We start from the raw sequence: 24,713 nt of genomic DNA on the forward strand, positions 1-24,713 counted from the left end.
TGTACATTTAAGGCTCTGCAGAATCTTGTTCTATTGACCTATTTTATCTTCTCCAGGGGAATATGAGGGCCCAAAGATAGATAGTGTGGTTAACACTCTTGGATATTTGCTTGCGTATCTTCTTGTGGATAATCAAGCATTCTTATGTCTCGCACAGGAATGTCTCCACTTTCACTCTGTATCTCAGCTGAACTTACTTTACTGTGCGAGCTGAAGACAAGCAAAGAGGTTGGTTGAAGCGACAGTCGGATCAAGTGTTGTGTAACATTAAAATCACACAGGGAAAAGCCGTTAATGGGCACAACATAGAGCCAGGGACCTCATAAGACCCCACAATCCTTTGAGTCTCTGGATGATAAAGGGTGAATGAAGACGTTTCTTTGAACCGAGGAACAGGTTGAGAGAGTTCATAGTGATTTCATTGTGAAGTGGAGGATTAAGCCACTTTAGTAATGTTAGTCTGGGAGTAGAAATTGCCCTTCCTTGTGTTACACCGTAAGAGGGTGTATTCTGTAGAGGACTCAATAGTATAATGACAATAATGGGATGATATAACAGTATAAAGTCCACATAATAACGGTACAGTTTCTGCGATACCCCTACAGTATTTGTGCAGCTGTCATTGAGAAGAACTGCTTTGCATAATTCATATGTGAGTGACAAAGAAGCATTGATGCAAAGGATCAGAAAATAGAAAACAGGGCAGGATGTGTTCCTGAAATAATCAAGACATTTAGTTGTTTACAGTTCCAACATTATAACTTGCCACATTAACATATTTATATTCATTAATAACCGCTGGAACACTTATCCACAATGAAAACCATTAAGCAATATCTCATGAGCAAGACTGCTGATCATCAGCATGATTGCTAGCGTGATCCTGTTTATGGAACTGTAATATAAAAACTATAAGTAGGCTAAATATTGAATAAACGTACATTTTATACACAACTGCCAGTTTCTTTGTGCATTTTTCCTCCGTCAGCAGAAATGACAAAGCAGTGACATTTAGTTCCTGAATGAATCAATGTTTTGATTGAATTGATTTGGTTGAGTGAATGATTCAGTGATATTAATTTGAATTGAAGTAATTATAACTTTTAGTCTTTGTAAAGATCCAATTTAAATAGATAAATGATCAAGTTTTTAATTTACCATAATTTCAACAAACAATATTTAGCCTAACTAATTAATTCATCTTCCACTTAAAATTACTATTATCGATATAAGACTTTGGCCATACCACCCATAGCAATACTCTCTTTTTGAAATGTCCTGGCATGTGTGGAGACATTAGGCAGTCAAAGTGGGATTCTAATGGAGCTTGGAGTCAGATGGCTTGAGGCTGTATAACCGATAACTGAAAGTCCTCTCAGACTTTCTTTTCTTGCTTCTCTTGAAGGTTCTGCATGTTCTGCTTATGTAATGTTTTCCGATGACTTTCAGAAATGTTTTATTTTTCCAGAGTCTTAAATTGGACATCTTATGTTTTATTCAAGAGTCTGGTGCGGATACATTCTCACATTCTGTAAGTCAGATGTCGTCTAAACATCGCTAATGGTAGATTTCTGCCATACCCTGGGCTTACTGAAAGTCACTGGCAGGTGGAAGAAGCAGACAGATTATGTAACACCCATTTTTTGCTGAAAGATAAAAGCTGAAGCTATATCACTGATTGCATGGGAATTGAATGGGATGGGGGCTGAGCAAGCTCGAATCAATTCGGTTCATCACCATTTTTTGATGTTGCCTGAGTTTCAGAATTTACAGCCAGTGATGTGAAGATGAAACTTCATGCCACAGCTCAGTTTCATATTTATACAGTTTCTGAAGCATTAGGGAGCATCTTCATCACACAGTTTTGAAATGCTCTTAAAGTGCAGAAAGTGTGAATAAAGACGAAGAAAGGACGGCCAGATTTGTGTTGAGGTCGTAGATCTTATACTGTTCTGTTCTGAATAATGTAAGGGGGTAATTATTGTGCCTTTTCCAGTTTGATAAGGGGACTTTTAAAGTAAACTATTTGTACGATTTTTAAATCTTTATGTTGTGTTAAGAAACTGATTTTTTTTTTCCCCCGATTTCAATCTAAGTTAATACATTTTAGTACATGTTGAATGGAATATAAATATGCCTTGAATGAAGTGACAGGTTTGACAATTTTACTGTTATAATATTACAGGCATTGCCCTCAAGGTCATGAAAATGTGCTTCTAAGAATGAGGATTTAATGCTGCTATATACAACTATGCACCTTTTAGTTATTATTTGTAACAACACGTACGATAATGTTATAAAAAAAATAATTTTTTGATTTATCTTTTAAAACTTCACTTCTTAAAAGAGTGATGATGATTTCATTATGAGTTTTTTTGTCATTTATTTTTTTTTTAAAAAAAGGTACACAACCTTGTTACACAACTTTTAGTCATTTTAATAATACATTGTCTCAACTATCATATATTAATAGATAGATAGATAGATAGACAGACAGACAGACAGACAGACAGACAGACCCGGAAAATACACGGATAATGTGTCCCGGGATTTGTCCCGGGATCGTTTGATTTTGTTTCATTCACACTGCCAGTGATTTTCCGGAATCTGTGAGTGCGTTCACACACATCCCGTAAAGATCCCGTAAAGACACGTGACGTCAGGGTGTGATAACTCCTGTCAGATGTCAGTTCTGCTGACACCTCCTCTTCGAAGGCACACAATTTTACGGCAATTTCCCAGGATTAACGCGCTGTGTGAAAGGGGCTATAGATAGATGGATTTAAATCTTTAGAATGTTTTCGGGATCCATTGCTATCCATTGAGAGATTTTTCCACCAGTAAATCGACAAATCAGGTTTACTCTCTCGTGTTTAGTTTTTTCTATTCTTCTACTGGGTTCACAGCGGGGGCAAGAGTGAATTATTCCACTGCAGTGTGCTGTCAATTACTAACCTATGGCTCCATTTTTCAATTAGTGGGAATGCAGGATCTCTGGCTGAGATGAGCTGAACATTTGATCCTTGTCTGAATCACATTTGCCATCCATCCATCCATTCCATCCATCCATCCATCCATCCATCCATCCATCCATCCATCCATCCATCCATTCCATCCATCCATCCATCCATCCATCCATCCCATCCATTCCATCCATCCATCCCATCCATTCCATCCATCCATCCATCCATCTATCCATCATTTTACAAATAAATTGAAATTATATTATAAAACCCCATAGGAGAATCTCGAAGGAACCAGTGGCGAATTAGTCTTCTGGATTCTGACGTCATGCCTGCACCACTCTATATATCTCTCTCTATATATCTATTCATCTCTATATATCTCTATGTTAGTTAGTTAGTTGGGAATGTAGACATTTTCGAGAAGTTCTCTACAGCTGTGTGTTAGGTTCATGTTACAATGTGAAGAGGCTAGAACAAGGACAGTTGTGTGTTGCTTTTAAACACTGTAAATGCTTGAGAAACATCTTTCTGAATGACTGTACTTCATGAAACTAAATTATTCTAACATATTCTGTTAATTTCCCATCTTCACTCTTCCAACAGAGTCCATTAGAGTCCTGATATACAGTATACATAAAATACACACTGTGATTGCACTCCTTTGGCTCTGTCTGTAGAACTTCCACACATTTATGTATATCAATGGATTAGGGGAGTGCGGTATTTGTCGTCTATGATAATATCGTAAAATGTCTTTTTAGCGATATGCGAGGTGAAAAATGTTTTCTTTTTCAGTCCCTCAATATGCCATTGTCGTACAAATGAATGGCCAAAATGCATAAAATGTTAACTGTTTATGCGGCCTCTTAGTTTCATATATGTATCCATGACAGGTCTAGACCAGCCAAGTTACCAGCACAAAAACAAACTCAGCATTGTCTAATTAGTGTTATCGAAAAAATGCCCCCCCCCCCCCCTCCCCCTAATTTTTTTCCCCAATATCACACACCAATGTGAATTTGTTCATGTCAAAACATCGCACTACAGAGAAGTGAAGCCTAGCAGAGCTTCTATATGACTCATTTGGTAAGTGGGTTAATTCGAGTGACCCACTAAAGAGGAGCAAACATGTGTTTTAATGTGAGGTTAATGATAAAAGTGCTTACTGCAGGTCAGGACCACTGAGAGCTGGTGAATACTCTGAGAGACTGTATCCTTTACATTAAATGTCAAGTCAGATCAAGAAAGGATCCCTCCTGTCTGAAAAATCATATATAGTTGAATATGACAGGTAAAAATGATTTCTGGTCATCAAAACTGTAAAATATATAGGCTACGATATCTATTTTAATGGTTCAACAAAAAGTTGAGAAGTGGAATATATATATTAGGGCTGTCAACCGATTAATCGCGATTAATCGCATCCAAAATAAAAGTTTGTGTTTACATAATATATGTGTGTGTATGGAGTATAATTATTTTCTATATATAAATACACACACATGCATATATATTTTTAAAAAAAATTGTTATTTATATATAAAATATTTATTATAATATAAATTATATATAATATAAATATATATACACAGTATATACATGCAAATATTTCTTAAATATATACATGCATGTGTGTGTATTTATATATAGAAAATAATTATACACCGTACACACACATATATTATGTAAAAGCAAACTTTTATTTTGGATGCGATTAATCGCGATTAATCGTTTGACAGCCCTAATATATATATATATATATATATATATATATATATATATATATATATATATATATATATATATTATATAATCATTTATTTTGGACTATTTTGTAAGGTACTACATCAGTCCTGCTATTGAGTACCAGCAACCATCATGTGAGCATATACGTGTGTGTGTGTTTCAACCACACCTCTCGTGGTCACATTGTCCAAACATGACAGATTGGAGTGAGTTTGAGTCCACGTGACTCAAGTCCTGAGGCTGGTCACATGCTGGCACAGATTGATTATTGTGTGGGGAGAGTGATTATTCTTCTATCATTCTGGAAGGCACTAGCCATTTATTCTTTCACAGACTCTTATATCGCTGACTCCTCGTGTGTGTTGCACATCTGCACTGATCAGCCGGTCGCTGTAAGGGCCTCTAAGCATCTGTTTGATCCGTACACACACTCTCAGAAATAATGTGCTAAAATTGTACCTTTAGGAGTACAACAGAATAATTGATGAAATTGATAATAATTTATTATTATTAATACTAATATATACATATATAATTTTTTCATTCATGATAATAATAAAATATTGATTTATTCATTTACCAACCTTCCTTTTTGTATATGAACAATACAGTGTTCATGGAATTACTACAACTGCCAAAAGTTTCCACCTAAAATTATTATGGTGGTGCGATATTATGTATGGTATATTATTTTATACCATGGTCTGGGTGAATACTCGATTCTGATTGGCTGCAGGGTGTCCATTAAAAAGTGATAGAGGACACCTAGTAAATAAACCGTCAGGCGTAACCAGGGAAACCAAGTTATTGTTTGTAAAAACTTTAGATTTCGATTGTAAAACTAATTAAAATATAAACTAATGTTTTAAAAATGAGTTATTTGGCAAGTGACCATGGTATAAGCGGGTTAATGCCCTTCGAGGTGTCGATTAATGCCCTCCGCTGCGCGTCGGACGGTTCACGCCTCGCCGTCGTCCATTAATACCAGACAATGGACACCTCGTCCGGCATTAACCCTTACACATTCCATGTATGATTTGTCTTTATGTTCTAGCTTAAATAATAATAGGCTAGGCTATACCTTGAACTTGCCAACCTCATTTATCCCTTCATGTCTTTTTGTCCTTTCCATTAACTGCTTAATATGCTGATACACAAGGACAGGTACACTTACGCTAATGGATACTAACTCCAGGCCCCTAAATATTTAATGTGCACATGTAGCACATTGGCTCGGCGTTCCCCATGAGATAGCACATACCAGTGAGAGAGTCTTACCGTGTAAATGGCAATTGGGTTCGGTAGAGACCGACCGTTGAGATTAAGCTTGGTGAGAGAAGAACATTATGACATTCAAATCTAGAAGCTTCCAAACCTCTCTGCTCTCTTCCGTGGGCGGAAGTAGCTACAGTAACAGATGGAGCGCATTTGAGAGCAAGTGTAGCGTTTACCATAGATACACCTCCACCAGCAACAGCATGAACCTCGGTCAGCGAGCGAACATAGCATGATCTCCACAGATGGCCAGTATTGTTGGTTTTGCAGAGTTATATACATTTGCTTGCAAGCCTGTCTTTTATATTTCCTGAGAAAATAATTTTGTATTTTCTTTTATGTATACTTGCGCGTTTCTTTAGTGATGTTTGATTTGTGAGTGGGTTTTTTTGTCAGCTTTTCTTTAATGAATCAGTCAAAATTATATTACAGTATTAAACTGTCTAATTTTAAGGGTCAGAGAAAATGGTCATATAAAACTAAATTAATGTTTTAGGTGACTGAAACATTGACTAATATAATCAGTGGATCTTGATGTATTAAAAAAAAATTATAAGTAGTGAAAAGCAGAATAGTACTTTATACATCAGCAACAGATGGTGTAACACTTTGGTTAGCATTTCTAGCTAGCATCTTACTAGCGTCCTGGAGTTGTTTACCTCACACATTCTCTCTCGCTCGCTCTCTGTTGGCCTGTTTTTGGCTGAAGACTGATTGTTTGGCCTGTTGACAACCCTATTAATCTCAGTCCTGTACGGGCCTGTCTGCCTCCCCCAACAAACTATATTTAAAAAGCCTTTTGTGATGTAAAATGTTGTTAACCTTAAAGATGAGCTGACTGGACAAGCATGATAGCTCTTATCGCTAGCTACTTTTGTGGACAATCCATGAATTATACACAAGTGTTTAGCAAACGTTACCAGAGCTACCACTGAATCAATGGCCAGGATGTGTGTGGGTTGTGTGAGAACGGCTATATTTCTGTCGTCCACGCTGCGCTTATCAGTGGGTGAGATAAAAACACATAAAGGTCTGCTTTTTTGTGTTTTGTACAAGAGCTGACTCAAGAACAGCCTGAGTTTTACATATGACGTCAACAGAGCCACAACAAAAGAATTTCAATTTAATTTTATGTCTAAATATGTTGAAATTCACTTATTTGAAGGACTTTGTGAATCTCCGAATGTAATGAAATACTTTCATTTGAATGTTGTTGATTTCTTGTAAAATTTTCTGTTTGGTCTAGGGATGCACAATATAATTATCAGATGAAATTGGATTTTTATTTGTGTATGCTGTTATTTTTACTTTATTTTTTATTTTATTCACATTTTTATTAAATATTTCTCCTTTTTTATGTTTTTACATTTTAGCTCACTTGACGTTAATGGTTTAAAAAAACACTAATAATGAATAAGTTGATTAAATGTAATCTTTATCAAACATATAATGCATATAATATTGTAATGATAGCATTTCAAATTATGGATTTTATTTTTTAGTGTTTCATTTAGACAAAATAGAACAAAATCTTCTGTGTCTCTGGGTGGAGAATGTCTGCCATAATGCAATTCAATGTTTCCAATGACTCTCATATCAATTATTAAATAATGTTTTTGTCATCTATCCTCCTCCTTTCTTTCTATTACTTTACTTTACTTTACTTTAGAGAACCTAAAAGCATTTATTACTCTTTATTATATAATTGCCAAAGCTATCTGAGTCCCTGTGCACTCTTGCATGCAGAGAAATTTACACAAGTAGACAGATGGATACAAACACACTATATTCCTGGTTCTCTCAGTTGACAAAGACAGTGATTGTACAGGATAGAAAAGAGTATATATTGACTTCTTCCCCCACTCACATAGGCAGTAGTCACACAAGTCGTATTAATAGCTAAATTAAATGCAATGTATTGGACAGATATTTGTATGGACACAATTATTATATGGATGTGTGATTTTTCCACATATACAGCATTTCTTTTCATCTAGAAACACTTTCCAGTAAGTATTAATTTAGAAGACACACTTTTTTCCAAAGCAATTTACAGCAGTATTAAGTGACAGTCCCACTGCAACCTGGGGTTAAGTGTTCAATCCTTACGGGATTCGATCCAAACTCCCACTGGATACTAACCCTGAGCTTTTACCACTATACCACACATCCTTGTTGTGTAATCCAATAGCAGATTTTATCAAACAGATCAGAATTAGAAACAGCTTTAATGTGACGGACATCTCTGTAATGCACTCTTCAACCCAGACATATTTAAAAGCTAAAACCAGATCAATAGCAGAACCACATTCAGTGATGTCCACTTTAGCAGTATTAGCAGCTATGAAATTAACTACTGTGCTTTTATTGTCCTTAAATGCATGAGGATTATTGAGCTTTTAGTCTCGCGTAAGGCTTGCCTTGCTAATTTTATAAGGTATGGAGATTTTGCAGCATTGTTGCTTATGGAAACACATGCTGACTTGCTTTCTGTATAGCAGAATGTCTTTAATACACATGCATTTACTTGAATAAAGATCCATGAATGCACATTCATCTGACATAGAAGGCAATCATATTTTTCCCGGTATTTTATTAGTGTTTTAAGCATTGATAAAACACACTGTATCAGAGTAGTGGCTTTCAGATTAATTGAAAAGTTTGTAGAAATGTAATCTAAAAGATTTTCTAGGTTATATAACTTGCCGTGCGCTCCATTGGTCAGTGTAGCATATAATGAATTGTTCAATCATGTTATTAAAATCCACACACTCATGCTGCACTGTGGATACCTGCTGTCTGCTTTTATTCCAGTCATAAAATATTGTTGCCACACCACATAAAATAAAATGACAGTAACTGCTCTCTTTTAAGCAGTTACATTTTAACCATTACTGCACTGCAACAGCTCAGCGTGATTGAATTTACATTGCAGTTATGTATTATGATTTTCTTTTTCTTTCTTTTGTTTCATAGCCTGAGTAGACAAATAATATTCTTTTCCCACTTAAAGTGACAGTTCACCCAAATGTTCTTGTGTTCTTCTGTGGCGCACAAAGAAAAGATGTTGCTAATGTGCATACAATGAAAGTATTAAGCAGCACAACTGTTTGCAACATTTATATTAATAAGAAATGTTTCTTGACCATCAATAGAAGTTCTGAAGGATCATGTGACTGAAGACTGGAGTAATGATGCTGAATCAAATAAATGCAGCCTGAACAAGAGATTTCTTTCAAAGGTTTTTGAGATGTTTGATGACAAGTACAGCTTTTGAGATTCTAACTTGTAACATTTTACCAGGAGAAATTGTGTTATGTCTCTAGTTTTAATATAGCTGATGTTAAAGGGACGTTTCACCGCTGGAAAGATGAATGTGTATTTAAATAGTGTCATTTAAGTAGTAGAAATGTGAAATTATTTTAGAAGTTGGTGCCTTCTAGACTGAGAAAAGCCAGAAAATGTATTTTTGGCTCATGTGGATGAAAGACAACAACTCCCAGAATGCATTTGCTTCGCTGCCCTACGAGGCCACTCCCAAGCCACGCCTACCGGTTACAGAGGGCAGTATCGGAAGAAATGATACGACTAGGCTACTAGTCGACTCGAAACTGAAAAGATGCCGTTTTATCGTGAGATCCACCTATGGGCGGGTTGAAAACATGCAGAACAAGCTCGTACTACTGGCTGTAGTCTCTAGCCTCTGGCCAAAAAAAGCCTCAGATGACACAAAATTGCGATTTTTGTGTCATCTGAGTTTTTTTTTTTTTTTCAAAATCATAATACAGAAATCTCTCGTCTCAGGGGGACATGAGGGAGGGAAGCACGGTCATTCGAAAATACTACCGGGTTTCTACTGATACAAAGCTTAATGCTAATCGGTGAAGTATCCCTTCAAGGACAGGTTGCATCATTGATAAAACACACAACAGATAACTTGAATGACTTGGATTTAGGATTATAACCTAACTGTTCAGAGTTTTCTGTTAATGGTCAGATCTTTTCTCTTTCACTGATTTATTTTTTCTATTTCTGATTCTCAGAGCGATTTCCCTTGAAAACAGCACCATTCAATCATGCTGCTATTTCAGCCTTGTTGTTTTTGCAGCACTTTCATTCTTTCACTTTCCCACAGAGAAAGCATTTTCCCAGTCTCACCCTTCCTGCCTGCTTGGCTTTGTCGTTGTAGTAGTTTCTATAATTGGCTCTCCCTTAGCATCGCCATGTGTCTTAGCTTTACAGTTAATCCGTCATAGATAAGATGATTCACCAGCTGTCTGCTACTCTTAAGACAACATCTGAACCACCTCTCTCAAGGCCTCGAAGCATCCTGTATATGAATATTCATACATTCACTTCAAGAAGAGATGTCTACCACAGTATGTTCTTTACACTTTTGACATGTACTACAGGCTCAGTGGCGGCTGGCCCATTTCTTCTTCTTTTCTTTATTGATCAAGTCAGTAATGCTCTTGGCTCTAGATGGATCACCCATAAAACATTCATTCACATACCAATACATATTGTAAACTGTACAAAAATTGTGTTTCCTTCAGTCTGAGAACCAGCTAGCACTTTATGGTACACAAGTCTCTTAGGCATTGATTTCAGATTTACACGCCCTTAAACGTCACCTAAGCCAAACAAACTGTGGTTAGTCGCTTTATTGGCCTTCACGTTCCTGTCAGTTTGTGATCTAAAACGATGCAAAATTAACTAGAATTTCAAGTCTAACCCAGTAGTATTGCATAATATTTGAGCCTGGTTAATATTAAAAAGGTTTTGAATTCAAAGTCAGCGCAGCAATAAACATGCAATTATAGTCATTTACCACTCAAAGTTAAACCCGATTCCCTCCTTCTCAATGGCCAGTTACATCCATGAAAAGGTCTTTATGCTGTTATTTTCTTGAAAGGGCATGTTTTTCCCTGTGGAGCGGATGTGTGAGATTGTTTGTGTGATAAAAGTTGCTGAGTGTGTGTAGTGTAGAGTGAACAGCCTACCAGGCACAATGTGTGTGTGTGGGTGTTTATTTCTGGCTTTCGCTTAAGATGACAGGTTACTTTCGTGTAAAATGAGTAAGAAAGGAAGCGGGAGAGAGAAGGATACGAAATTAGAGTCCTCCCACAGAATATTTGAAATGCAAACAAATGTTCTCCCACTTTGTTTAGAGGAGAAAGGCAGTAGATGTTTGTCCTTTTAAAACGAGGCTCCGATTATCTCTGAAAAAGGGGAAACGTCCTTAAAAACATATGTTTTTCTCTGTTTCTCCGTACATCTGCTTCTTGTGAACAGCATTTGTTTATTTTCAAGTTTATGTTGGCTCAGGGGAGGAAGTCCCTCTTCTCTGTTCTCCTTTTGTTTTTCTTTGTGAGTTGTACTGAAGCAACAGGACTTTTGGATTGGAAACCGACACCCGTGTGACCAAACAATAGCGCAGATAGAGATACTTGGACAGGAGGCCAGGTTGAGCAGGGGTCAGAGAGAGGTCGAGAGAAGGACAATCTAGTTCCAGTTCCAGTTCACACTCTAGCACACAATCTAGATTCAGTTCAGAGAGGTGTGAACAGAACAGACTGATCCAGATTCAGCTCCACTTCACTTTTCAGCCACAGTTAGACGGGTAGAAACATGTTAGACTAATTTTGTATTCAAATGTTGATCTTAAAATAAGGGGTCAATGACATGACTTTTTTGTCTTAGTCAAATAATGTATTAAATGAATTACATTAATATTGAAATTAATTGAATTAAAAAATTCCATGCAGAAAGAAAAAACTACATAAAACAGGAAATATATCATAGAACCCTCTGACCTTTTTTACTATGTAAAGGTCAATAAATCACTTGCAATGTTAAATATAATTTGACCTTTATATGACATTTAGTTCAGGTTGGGTGTAAAATGTTGAGACTCCTCAAAATTTGATTGAATTTGAACTCCTTTTTTAAAATAATGCATGATATTTATAAAATACTTTTTACCTTGGAGAATATAAATAAAAAAAACTTCTTTGGAAATAATGATAAATATATATTCATTATATAAGAAGAGAAAAAAAGCTTTTTACACCACGTGACATTTTTTCAAATCATATTTAAAGGGGGGGTGAAATGCTCATTTTCACTCAATCTCCTGTTAATCTTGAGTACCTATAGAGTAGTATTGCATCTTTCATATCTCCAAAAAGTCTTTAGTTTTATTATATTTATAAAAGAAAGATAGGCTGTACCGAGTCTTTCCGGAAAAAAACGAGCGGCTGGAGGCGGGCCGTGTGGGCGGAGCTAAAGCTGTGCTAACGCCCCGAGCTAACAACACACAGAGACATTTGAAGCAGTTTTACTCACCGCCCGGTTCCAACCACGACCGCGAACCTTTATCATTGTGACTGCTCGATCCTTAAGCATTAGACGATCTGCAAATCCGTCGATCTGGGCTTTGTTTATTAAACAATCATCGTCGAAATGCAGGGAACAAACAGTCTTACGCAACTCCGTTGATGATGCTCTGAAAAAACAAACTCCATCCACTGGTCCCTTAACGCCGGGTTCTTTGGGAATCTGTGCAGGGTTGTCTTGCCCTGGCAACCAAAAACACACTTTTTTGGTGACACTGACTTCCAAAAGCCGAGCATAGCGCTTTGATGGGCGTACTGCTTTCGCTCTCTTCTCTCTCTGGTCTACGAGTGCGCGCGCGCCCGCGGAGAAGTGCCCTTAGGACCCATATAAGGAAATTCCGCCCCATCTGACGTCACACAGACCCATACTCGAAAAAAACTTTCCGAAACTTGTGACAAACCAGAAGGACAATTTTTGGCACAGAAATACTCCTTCAAACGTACAATTTAATTTTTTAAACTTTGTCCATGTTTAGCATGGGAATCCAACTCTTTAACAGTGTAAAAAACTCAGTATGCATGAAATAGCATTTCACCCCCCCTTTAATTTGTTCTTAAAGGTATAAAAGTTTTTCGAAAAGCCATATAACCATATACAAAACCATAAAAAACATTTTAAATCCTTTTTCCCTTCCTTTATCATGGACACTCTTACAGTATATAGTTTGACATTGACTTTTTAGAGGTTTCAATATATGTGATGACACATTTGAAGTTTGCCCTTGTGCGTATAGTAAAACAAGTACACGCATGCTCTTGTTACACTCCTCCATCTGTATTTCTGCATTTCCATCTTATCTCCACATCTTCCTCCTCTCAGGAATGTGACCCAACTGTCCCACGCTTAAACTAGAGTCATTAGATGCTGGCTTACAGTTCATGTAAGCTGACGACAGCTTGAGTTATTACTGTATATGACTCTATTCGATTATGACCACTCAAGTTGCTTACAGATGCATTTTGCCAATATAGTCATTTCCTAAGTCAGTTTGTGAGAGCCATCAGTGTTTTAAGAGTTCCTGTCGTGTATTTAATTGTTTGCATCATGTTTCAGGTGTGACAGTCTGTCAGTCCTCACTGCATTAAGTTACAGGAATCATGCAGCAGAGCTATTTTTACCCCATGCAACTTCAGTGATGCCCTGAAGCACTTTAAGAGTGTGTGTAAAGTAGTTGTAATGATAGTTCACATTTTCCGGAAAACCCTATTCTTCTGCCCTTTTCCTCACACATTTATACTAACAGAAACACTCTTACCTGGATCAGCTTGTAATGAGTTGACTCCCTCTGGCATATTTTTGTTTATATATGCAAAATAATATTAATAATAAATGTTTTTGTTTTGTTTTTTTAAATAAATGAAAGCCAGTATAACATGATGTATATCATTATTAATAAAATAATCTTTATTTATTATGCATTATGGTAAAGAGAATTGGGGGAAATGTGCCCAGTTGACATGCATTTTTTTTTTACCTGATTTTGTTTGGACTAATTAACTCACTCTGACATTCCTTTGTTAATATATACCAAGTAATATAAATAGTATAAAAATAATATATATTTTTTTTAAATCAGCATAAATGACAGTATATAATAATAAAAATAGATATATATTTTTTTAATTAAACCATGTATTTTTTCATTTAATAATTATATAATAAATAATAATAATAATTATTGTTTCTTTTTTGTACTAATTAACTGATGTTTTTGTGAGGTTTTCTCCCAAGTACAATGTTAGACTCCCCATGTACCATAACATCACATCTGATGATCTAGAATGTTTTTATGAAAGCGAAGCTGATTTGTCTGTGTAAGAAATTAAAAACATATATAAATGCGCATTTATGACATAATTTACTTCCAACACCAAACGCTGAACCGCATATACAGGACTTGCATCTATTTTCCTCTCATATTCTCATACTGCCTGCTGTTTTTGGTTTGATAGCAAAATATCAAACTGTCGTTAGCTTGTTATGGTCATGACTGGAAAATGTCGTCATGGAGAGCATTATGTTTCAGTCTGTGTGACCTGTGGTGACACGGAAATTGCTGATCTATGATCAGTTTTCACCACTCATATCCTGGAGTAAATATAGTTTATTTTAGCAGGGATAGCCGTTCCTGGATCAGCACGGATCAGCGGCGGCTGGTGGAATTTTCACCCGTTGTTTACTCAGAGAGTTGACGATGGTGTGTGTGTGTAGGGTAACTTGAGCTATTCCTCGGGAGCTCAGGCACGAGTCGGCTGTGAGATAATCCCTTCGACTAGTGACCAGACTACTGCCACCTCTCATGTGTGATTGTTTGCTTTGCATGAGGTTGTGTACTTAGTTAGATTTCATGGGAGCTTATGCAATGATTTTGGCCTGATTTTTTTTCTTTTATTATTCAGAACAATCAGTCTCAGTTCAGCTGAATAGTTCACCCCAACATAAAACCTGTCATCAATTACTTTTAGAACAAAATGAGGGCGAGTAAATAAAGACTATAACGAGTAACAGATAATATACCATGATCCATCCATTGAGGATGCCGGGTTTATATGGGTCATCCCAGATCCATCAGGTGACTTGAAGAACACAGAAAGACTGGATTGTTGTGTGAGTGTTGGTCTGGCTGTTGTGGGTGTGATTGTGTTTTAGGGCAGTGGATTAGGTGTGATTATGGGGGATCTGTAGGCATTGAGCCTTTGACCAGCTGCTCAGTGTCGTCTGCTTAAAGCCACCTCTCCATCACAAAGATGGAGAGAGTAAGAGGTAATCAGAAGACTTGTTTATGTGATTTCAGTCTGTTTATACTGTATTTGAATTTTATTAAATGAGTCGCATTAATGGAACTCATTTTAATCATTTTCTAGCACATTCTGTGAAGCAGCCTCATATTTGAGGGTGAATCTCATGAAAAACAGCCCAGGGCACATTTTACCCCTCAATTAAAATATGAATACATTATTAGATTGTTTATTTTTATTTTTAATCCATTAAAAGAAAATATAGCAGTTTTTTTTTTTTTTTTTTTTTGCAGTAGTGACATTATTTTAATGTCATTTCAGCACGTTTTCACATTACTGATTAGTTATCTGGACAATTTCTGTGAGTATAATTTTTCCCAATGTCAGTGAGTAATGAGAATCTAGTTCTAGTTTTTTTTTTTTTAAGATGTAATTTTTTCAAATATTAATAATTTTATAGATATCTAGTTCAGTCATAGCCTGGCTAACGTCAGACCACTTTCTCTTTGAGACGTGGTCTGGAAACTACATGTTCATTTTCTCGTATTTGAGGCGTGGTTTACGAATGCCCAGAGCCGTTTATTGGGCGCTACGAATGTCTATCAAATGAGAGAGCCTAAGTCCCTCCCCTTCCGGTCGACCACCATGGGACCTTATTTCGGAAAAATATTGTATGGTAGTCAATGGCGAGAGACAACAAATATTTTGATCTCGTTTGAATTGTGCCCTGATTTACACATATGATGTTTGTCAATTTAAAAGATACATTTTAAAGTCAAGAAAGTCGCAGCTTGATGTAAAACTGCTGAGGTATAAGACTGTGAAAATACGTAATTACAAAGACTACAAACCCAGAAGGCGCACATGCGACGTCATACCTTTTCTCTCAATGAATGAAGCTAACTTTACTGAAGCTAACGTCTGTCATGTTTTCTATAGTCTTACATTATAATCGTAACGTTACGCCGTCATGCCTGAGTGTTTTGAGCCAGAATACACACATACGAGCAACGGATCTTGTGACGTACATAGTGCGAGACGAGAGATGTAGTTCATTGAGCGATTTTCACATAAAACTAAACGTTACTCTTCTGTTTTATGACAAACTGCGACTTTCTTGACCTTCATAATTACCTTTTAAATTGACAAACATCATATGTGTAGTTCAGGGCACAGTTCAGACGGAATAAAAAGATAAGTTATCTCTCGCCATTGACTTCCATACATATTTTTTCCGAAATAAGGTCCCATGAGCCGGAAGCGGAGGGGCGGGACTTAGGCTCTCTATAGCCAATCATTTCAAATTATACCAGATGACGTATGTAGAGCGACAGATATTCAACGAAGAAGACGATGGGTCAGATTTATGTGTACACCAGAGAGTCCTGCACGGGTCCGATTTTGTAAATCCGCACCCGACCCGTTTTCCAACAGCAGCACTAATAAAAATCTGCACCGACCCGCTTAAAATAGAACCGACACCCGACTCGCACCCGAAATAAAATCAGTTTAGACTATCACATTATAGACACACTTACAAACATTTTTATTGCCAGGTCATACAGAAGTTATTACACGACAATTAACACAAGGACAACTTCAGCCGAAGCTGTCAAAAGGCCGATACATGAAGAACATGGCTAACGTTACCACACAAATCGAACAGACGCGGCTACACCACTAACGTTAACTGTTATGCCACGCAATTTCGTCTAGCCTACATCTGACAATTTTGGGTTCAAACACACCCTGCACACCACACATACTTAACAGTGTTAAATATGAAAAATACCGCTCGATAGAGCTGCTTTGTTACCAGTTATCTGCGTGCTTCCTCAGGGACGAAGTTCCACATTTGCGGCTATCCAACACGAACATGTTTGCAGCAAAGCCTTTCACAATATTTTCTTCAGATAACTCCAAATTTCTCCCACAGACTAGACTTGATTTTTGATGACGTATTGTCGACAACTTTACAATCTCCACTAGCTATTCTTTTCTTCAACTCCTCAGCATCCATATCGACGACTGCAAGCAGATCGCGCGCGCGGTTGTGATGCATTTTTAAAAGTGGAAGTAGCCTAGGTAACGTTATAGATCCTGGGAGGGCGTGGCGCGTCGGCACAAATAAACTGATGTGGATTTTAAATTATTTTATCAACTTGAAATACAGGCGTATTTTTGTAGATGTGTTCCTAAAAATATGCATATATTTTTACGTCTGTCATGTTGGATCCATAGATAAACAAACTGCTTCGGTGTGTCGCATATACTTCGTCATCGTCTTCCTGCTCCCTCCCCGTTCTGTGATTGGTTCCCTATTTCAGGGGAAAAATTTGTCCATGGTATCCAGACTACCTTGCAGCGTGAATAAAATCGCGCTGCTCAAGGCAGTATGGGGAAACCCAGGCTAGTTCAGTCATGGAACTCTAGAGGGAGTGCAAGCTGATTGGCCCTTGACGTGTAATCTGCAAGCAATCACATCATTACCGCCTGGCACAAGCTGATTGGCTTCTGCTGATCCTGCAGAATCCGGACTCCTCTAAAACCCTCCTCATCCCCCAGCTCCACCTGCCTAGATCTGATGTGGGATTTATGGATGTCTATTTGTTTAGCAGCAGCATAGCCTATCTTACATTCTCACAACAAATTATAATTATATACATTTTCTAATACCATATATAGTGAAAATCTAGTTCGTTTTATATATATATATATGTATGATGAAGAGTTCAGATGCAAAAGCCTCTAAGTGCCATCTGAAATTTTCTTCTAGAATGATCATTTTTATCAAGCCTGTGTATTTAAGTTCAGTAATTTCACTTAAATGGCAATGAAGATTACCTTTTAATTGTCATTTCAGTGAAATTACTGAACTTAAATACACGAGCTTGATAAAAATGATCATTCTAGAAGAAAATTTCAGATGGCACTTAGAGGCTTTTGCATCTGAACTCTTCATATATATATATATATATATATATATATGGTGTTAGAACATTTATACTAATTGTATATCAGTAATAAATGAATAATAATATTTATTTCACAATACAGTAATGAGAAAGAATGAGTTTTTTGCATTACTATGATAAGAAATGTAAAAATGATCTTATTTATTCATTTATAAATTAATAATTTATAAAAAATGGTCTCAATTAAATAAAAATAAGTAATAATTGTGGTAAAATAAGCATACTATATTGTTTTCTTCTGATTTTGTATTGTGAACATGTATCCTTGAATTGGTTTTCTTTGAATGTGCGTTGTCATTTTAGGGGAGCTGAAAGACATTTTGAGTAATTTGTGTTCGTGTGGATGCTGTCTGAGCTCACTCTGCAAGGTCAAAATCACCCAGACACACACACACACAAATACACAGAGGCATAGAGATGCATGAGTCACAAAGAGAAACTTCAGACTGACTTCCTGTGGGTCTCTTAGGATTTTCCATGATGATCAAGGTGATGCGAGGAATTTGACTTTGCTGTGTGACGTCAGTCTGAGTGGTTTAGGATTTAATTTGTATAATTGATGTTGTCAACAGCTGACCTCAGATGTGTTTAAATCCCTGCCAAAACCTAAAACGTAAAGCCAAACACAAGAACATCAGACATGTTCTCAATGGTAATGTGACAGATTTCTGCATGCATGCCCTGTTGCGTGCAGTGCTGGATACAGGCAGCGTTTGAAGTGGTAATGGCTCATATTTCTCATCTTATGTAAGAGCTTAAGAGGCTCGACTGGATTTAATCCCGCCCTGACGGACAGGGAAAGGCGGAGCCACACGCCAGCCAATCCCATCACGGCCATTGACACTCGCTGCGGTTGCAGACAGGTTGTATGGTGCTGGAATGTAAAGACACACGGTGTTAGGTGACTCCCTTCACCCTGATCCAAGATCAGATTTCCTTGCATAATCCAAACCTGCTATTAAAGCTATGCGAAGTCAGCAGCAGTGTGAGGCACATGTTGAGTGAAGTATGAGTAATGAAAGAGGAAAAGAGAGAAATTATGATGTGTGCAAACCTGCTAGGATGAATATTACACGCTGTTGGTTTTACTACCACATAGTTTTCTGCTCTTTGCTTTTAGTTAATGTACTACATGAAATGAATGTAAAGGATATAGCAGTGGGCATCTTTTCTTACTGTTTATCAAATTCACCCCATATAATCATTCCAGACCTGTTCACTTTCCCATATATATATATATATATATATATATATATATATATATATTTCGAACAGTGTTATTTTAGTATTATTCATTTATTTCTAGTAATAATATTATTATTAGAATGGTCTTTTCATGTTTCATTTTAATTTTAATTTATTTTTTAGTAATTTTGTTATGTGCTTTTGATATTTTTATTTATTTTTATTTCAGTTTGTTGTTTTAGTTAATTTATTTCCAGTTATTAAAATGTTAGTGCTTCAACTTAAACTTATTTCTGTTATTTACCAAGGCAACATTTATCATTTTTGTTTAGTTTAAGTTTTATTTTATTTTATTTTATTTTATTTTATTTTATTTTATTTTATTTTATTGTAATTTTTTAAAAAATGTTAAAATTTTATTTTATTTTATTTTATTTTATTGTAATTTTTAAAAAAATGTTAATATTTTATTTTATTTTATTTTATTTTATTTTATTTTATTTTATTTTATTTTATTTTATTTTATTTTATTTTATTTTATTTTATTTTATTTCAATAAGCCAAAATGTTTTAATAGTTTTACTTAACCATAATCATGCAGTTCGCAATCAGCAATTTTTGCCTAATGGGTGATAAAACGGGTTGCACTGAAGTAGAGACTCAAGCCAGAATATCATACAGAATACCAGCAACCACCAGAACACCTTAGCAAATGTACAGCTTTGCACTTAAAACCACTCAGAACACCTTAGCAACCACAATGCAATGGACTGGCAACCACCGTAAAGCATCTTCAGGGCGAAATGTAAAAATCTAGTATCATAATGTTCTTTCTCCTGTCTGTTACCCCCCCCCCCCCCCCCTGTCTCTCTCGCTCTTTGTTATGAAACTATGTTCGCTCTGCCTTTGAGAGTCAAATCAAGCATGACAGGGACCATAAGTTCTGTATCTGTTCTCTTTCTCATCGGAGCAAACTCTATAGTTTTAGCTGAAAGCTGGTTCCTCGTTTCGTGCATCTGTTTTTTCCAATGGTTGCGTCTGACCTGTGAACTCGAGTCAGGCCGGCCGAATGTGTCAACACAGATTAAACAGTGTGCTCTTTTACAGGAAGTAGTCACATGGATGGATGGATGATGCATGAATATCTATGAATGACTAAATGAATAGTCCACTCTCTCTGTCTCTTTGTTTCAGTGTACAGGAGAGGAGAACTGGGTGGACAGCAGGACGGTTTATATCGGACAAAAAGAGCCTCCGCCAGGAACAGAAGCGTACATTCCGCAGAGATTTCCTGACAACAGAATCGTCTCCTCAAAGGTCAGATGTGCTCCACGGCCAAACAGCTATCTGAACCAAAAACAATACGTTAGGGAGGATGCACTTGTACAGTCCGACAGTCATTATTGCAAAATAAACAATGAAAGGATGATCAGGACATATCAGGTGGTCTTGTATGGCGAAAGAAAAACACATTTTCTTAAAGGAGAACTCCGGTCAATTTTAACATTGAGCTCATTTTTTTGTACATTTGGAGTGCTGTCAGTACAGAGAACAACGACAAACATCGGTGTTGCCTACACCGTGTTATCCTCTTTTTAAAATTTGCACCCTGTTGACTTCAATGGGGCAAGTTTTAAACCTGCTTTTAGCCTCTTAACATCCTTGATGTGTCATTACAAGTGCACAGGTCATGTGAGTGATTCCTTCAGAGTGAACACGGTGAATCTGACTGCAGTAGATGTGAAAGATATGAATAAAAATGATGTTAATTCAGCCAGCGCACATACCTGTGTTTACTTCCAGTTTTCGGTCGAAGTCCACAGTAGTCGATTGTCAAGTTCACGCGCATGATCATAGGTAACTAACTAACTGCGCGAACTCGACAATCGACTACTGTGGACTTAAAATTGACCGGAGTTCTTCTTTAATCATTATTTTTGTTTTATCTTCCAAGATATATATAAAAAAGTATTCAATAAAATCTGAATATTTGCTATGATATAAAAGAAAATAATTTCATTAGAAAATATATATATTAAATTAAGTTTTATTTTTCTTACATTGGCTCGTTTTTTGCTTGTTTTAGGCATAAACAACAAAAAATGACATAAAAATAAAGTTAGCATATGCTGTTTTTATACTGATTTAAACAAAATTTGCAGTTCATATGGTTTAGTGGTCATTGTATAAAAAGTGCTGAATTATAGGTCAGGACCTTTTCACTAGAAATGCTGGTTCTGTTCTGTTTTGTTTTGTTTAGTTTTTAGTTTAGTTTTTACAAATCTATTAGCATATTTACTGACATCGCTTGAGACTCACTGATATAAATATAATAAAACTTTATTTGGAAAGTACTTCTTTTTTGCGCAATGCACATTTCTTAATATTAAGCCTAAAATAATCACATATCACTATTAGGAAGCATAGCACTGTATAATATCAGTCTTTAAATGCAAGATATTTAAAGTGTACCTAAAGTATACTTGCAATAGTTCCACTTTAGCACAATCAAATACACTTAGCCTAAGTATATCTTTAGTTGCACCTCAGCACTATTTCTGGATAACTAAAGTGCATGAAGTACAAAATTAGTGTATGAATTCACTGCAGACTTTTAAGTGTATGAATTTAGTATGTCAAAAGTACAATTGCAGGCTATTCATATTAAGTACACAAATATGTCAATGTATTTGTAGTATACTTAGCATAAAATAAATGTATTTCAAATATATATTTATTTTTCACTAGGGTTGGGATTGATAAAGGTCACGTGTAACTGAAACGTTTGCCTTTGTTCATTAAAGTGTTTCCTTAATAGGTGTATTTGGTCTACGCACCTCATTTGGACAAGGCATGGTGAATTCTTGGCTTTTTTTCAAATTCTGTCTGTTTTGCTTTCAAACATCTTTCTTTCTCTCCACAGTATACTTTCTGGAATTTTATACCGAAGAATCTCTTTGAGCAGTTCAGAAGAATCGCCAATTTCTATTTTCTGATCATCTTTCTAGTGCAGGTGTGTGATGGTGTCGCTTATGGAAATTGTCCTATTAGCATGAGTTGACCTTTCTGTGACAGCGTGATGTGTGATATTTCCCCTCTCACCATCTCTCTCTGTAGCTGATCATTGACACTCCCACCAGTCCTATGACCAGCGGTCTGCCTCTTTTCTTTGTCATCACTGTTACAGCCATTAAACAGGTGAGAAAAGACCCCTGACTTTCCTATCTAATTGGTGTTATAATTGTGACGTCACTCCTTCACTCGTCTCTCTCGCCACACTTCTTCTCTGCAGGGCTATGAGGACTGGATCAGGCACAAAGCGGACAACGCTATAAACCAATGTCCAGTCCACGTCATCCAGCATGGCAAAGTCGTACGCAAACAGAGTCAAAAGCTACGGGTGCGTAAGCTAAGCACATGTAAAATCTGTCTGTTACTGTTCCCTTAAACATTTGTTGAGCCAGTGTTGGGCTGGTTGAGACACTTAAAGTCCCCCTGTGGTGAAAATCAAGTTTTTAATGTTGTTTATATGTCTATGTGGTGTTTTTAATATGCTTTAAGACAAACCATGTGCAAATTCATAAGTCAACACCATTGCTGAGTATTTTCTCCTTAAAACTGCAGTGAACCAAAGACAGTCTCAAAAATACAGTTTAAAATCGCTGGTGTTTCTGACAAACTATCTTGTAACCAATCACGTCAACGTGTGGCCAATGAGTGGATCTCTGAGCTGGTGTGAGTGAGTGGAGGCGGGGCTAATTTGCATATTCATAGAACCGCACATACTAAATGAGGAACGAGTGTAGAGTTACATTCAAGCTACTTTAAGGCATGAAGATTTTTTTTATTTCAAGGAAAAACTTTTTAAATATGTCATTTTGGTGATCAAAGAGGAGTTTTAAGGGATACAATTAACAGCAGTGTTTTCATTTTTCAGGAAAATTAACCTATAAATGGCTTACTATCTATGCATATTAAGATGGCATAAGAGAAAATATTTTAATGCTGAAAAAATGACACACCTCAATGAGTTTTCGTTTTATTCTCAGAGAAATAAATCAACAAAGTTTCGCTCTGCTAACCAGCATTCTGCTTACACAGCCAGCTTGCTGTTTGGAAACAGAATGTTGGCATGCCAACAAGCAGAATGACAGTGTGCCCACGTTACCCACAATGCACTTGGGAATCTTTTGTTATTTAATTGTGGAACTATTGGTCTCTCATTCTCTTTCAATATGAAAAAATAAAAATAAAAAATCTTAAAATGTTTTTATTAGTTTAGAATCCCCCCCATATTGTTTTCCATGGTATTTTTGCTATCCAGAATTCATTCTGCATGATTTCATGCAATACAGTGAGTAAAAAAAACCCGCATTGAAAAACACTGAAAGCTGCGACGATAAAGAAAGAATGTGCTTGAATACTAACCATTACAGCTTTTCCTACTGATAATCCAGCCAGCATCTGTAATCCGTTACGCAACCCATGCAGACATGCCAGCGGGAACAATTACCAGGATCAGGATTTTCATTTATGTAGATTCATGAATACACAGTCAAACCTAAGTTTATTTAGACATTTCTTACATTATCACAGTTTATTCACTATAGTTTAGAAAATGGTTTGGCCATACTTCTGTTAGACTGTCTCATAAATGAATTAGGTTTAATAGCTGTCAGCTGTTAAATTTAAGTACACAGTTAGATAATACCGATTTAGGTCAACCAATTACCAGGCAATGCCTAATTTTGTTCAGTCTGTGGTGTAAAAAGGTCGCATTAGCAATTAAAGAAAAAACACATGGTCAGGTCAATGTGTTTTGGTCCCATATGTTTTATAAATGTTACTTGTAGTCCACTGTATAAAGAATTGTTTGGGTATAATATGTCACAGTTTATTTTATTCTGCTATCCTCACTTACATAAATAAACTATAGTGTCCTGCACCCACTAGTAAAAAAAAAAAACCATCAAAAATGAAATCTGTTGTCTGAATAATTTTTGGTTTGACTGTATATATTTTATTCATTCCACTGTGACTCAACCCATTATCTATAACTCATTGTCTATAGTTGATTTGTTGATGACAGTATATCTTACTTTATTCATAAGCGCAGCAGTAAGGGTATGTAGACATTATCTGTACCACATAAATGTTGAATTGAACCCTTTCCTGCTCTTTGACCTTTCAGGTGGGTGATATTGTCCAGGTGAAGGAGGATGAGACGTTTCCGTGTGACCTCATACTGCTCTCCACCAGTAGAGAAGACGGGACATGTTTCGTCACAACAGCCAGCTTAGATGGAGAGTCCAGCCATAAGGTGATTGGTCATTTTATAGAATGGAAACATTATTTGAAACAGTAAACTTACAAGTCGCATTTACATTTACATACTGTCACATTTATTCATATAGCAATATAGATAGTTT

The 24,713-nt window shown here is 36.4% G+C and overlaps 1 protein-coding gene across 7 annotated transcripts in view; it reads left to right on the forward strand.

The window, feature by feature from the left end:
- The window catches only part of atp11a (ATPase phospholipid transporting 11A), a 74,428-nt gene that overhangs the window by 11,835 nt on the left and 37,880 nt on the right, over positions 1-24,713 (forward strand). For all 7 annotated transcript variants that reach the window (XM_079850728.1, XM_079850729.1, XM_079850730.1 and 4 more), the window contains exons 2-6: positions 20,479-20,601; positions 22,208-22,297; positions 22,402-22,482; positions 22,577-22,684; positions 24,476-24,604. In XM_079850728.1, the coding sequence (XP_079706854.1) occupies positions 20,479-20,601; positions 22,208-22,297; positions 22,402-22,482; positions 22,577-22,684; positions 24,476-24,604 (531 nt within the window). The remainder of the gene's footprint in view (positions 1-20,478; positions 20,602-22,207; positions 22,298-22,401; positions 22,483-22,576; positions 22,685-24,475; positions 24,605-24,713) is intronic.

The sequence above is a fragment of the Squalius cephalus genome, assembly GCF_949319135.1.
Source record: "Squalius cephalus genome assembly, chromosome: 2".
Taxonomy (NCBI): domain Eukaryota; kingdom Metazoa; phylum Chordata; class Actinopteri; order Cypriniformes; family Leuciscidae; genus Squalius; species Squalius cephalus.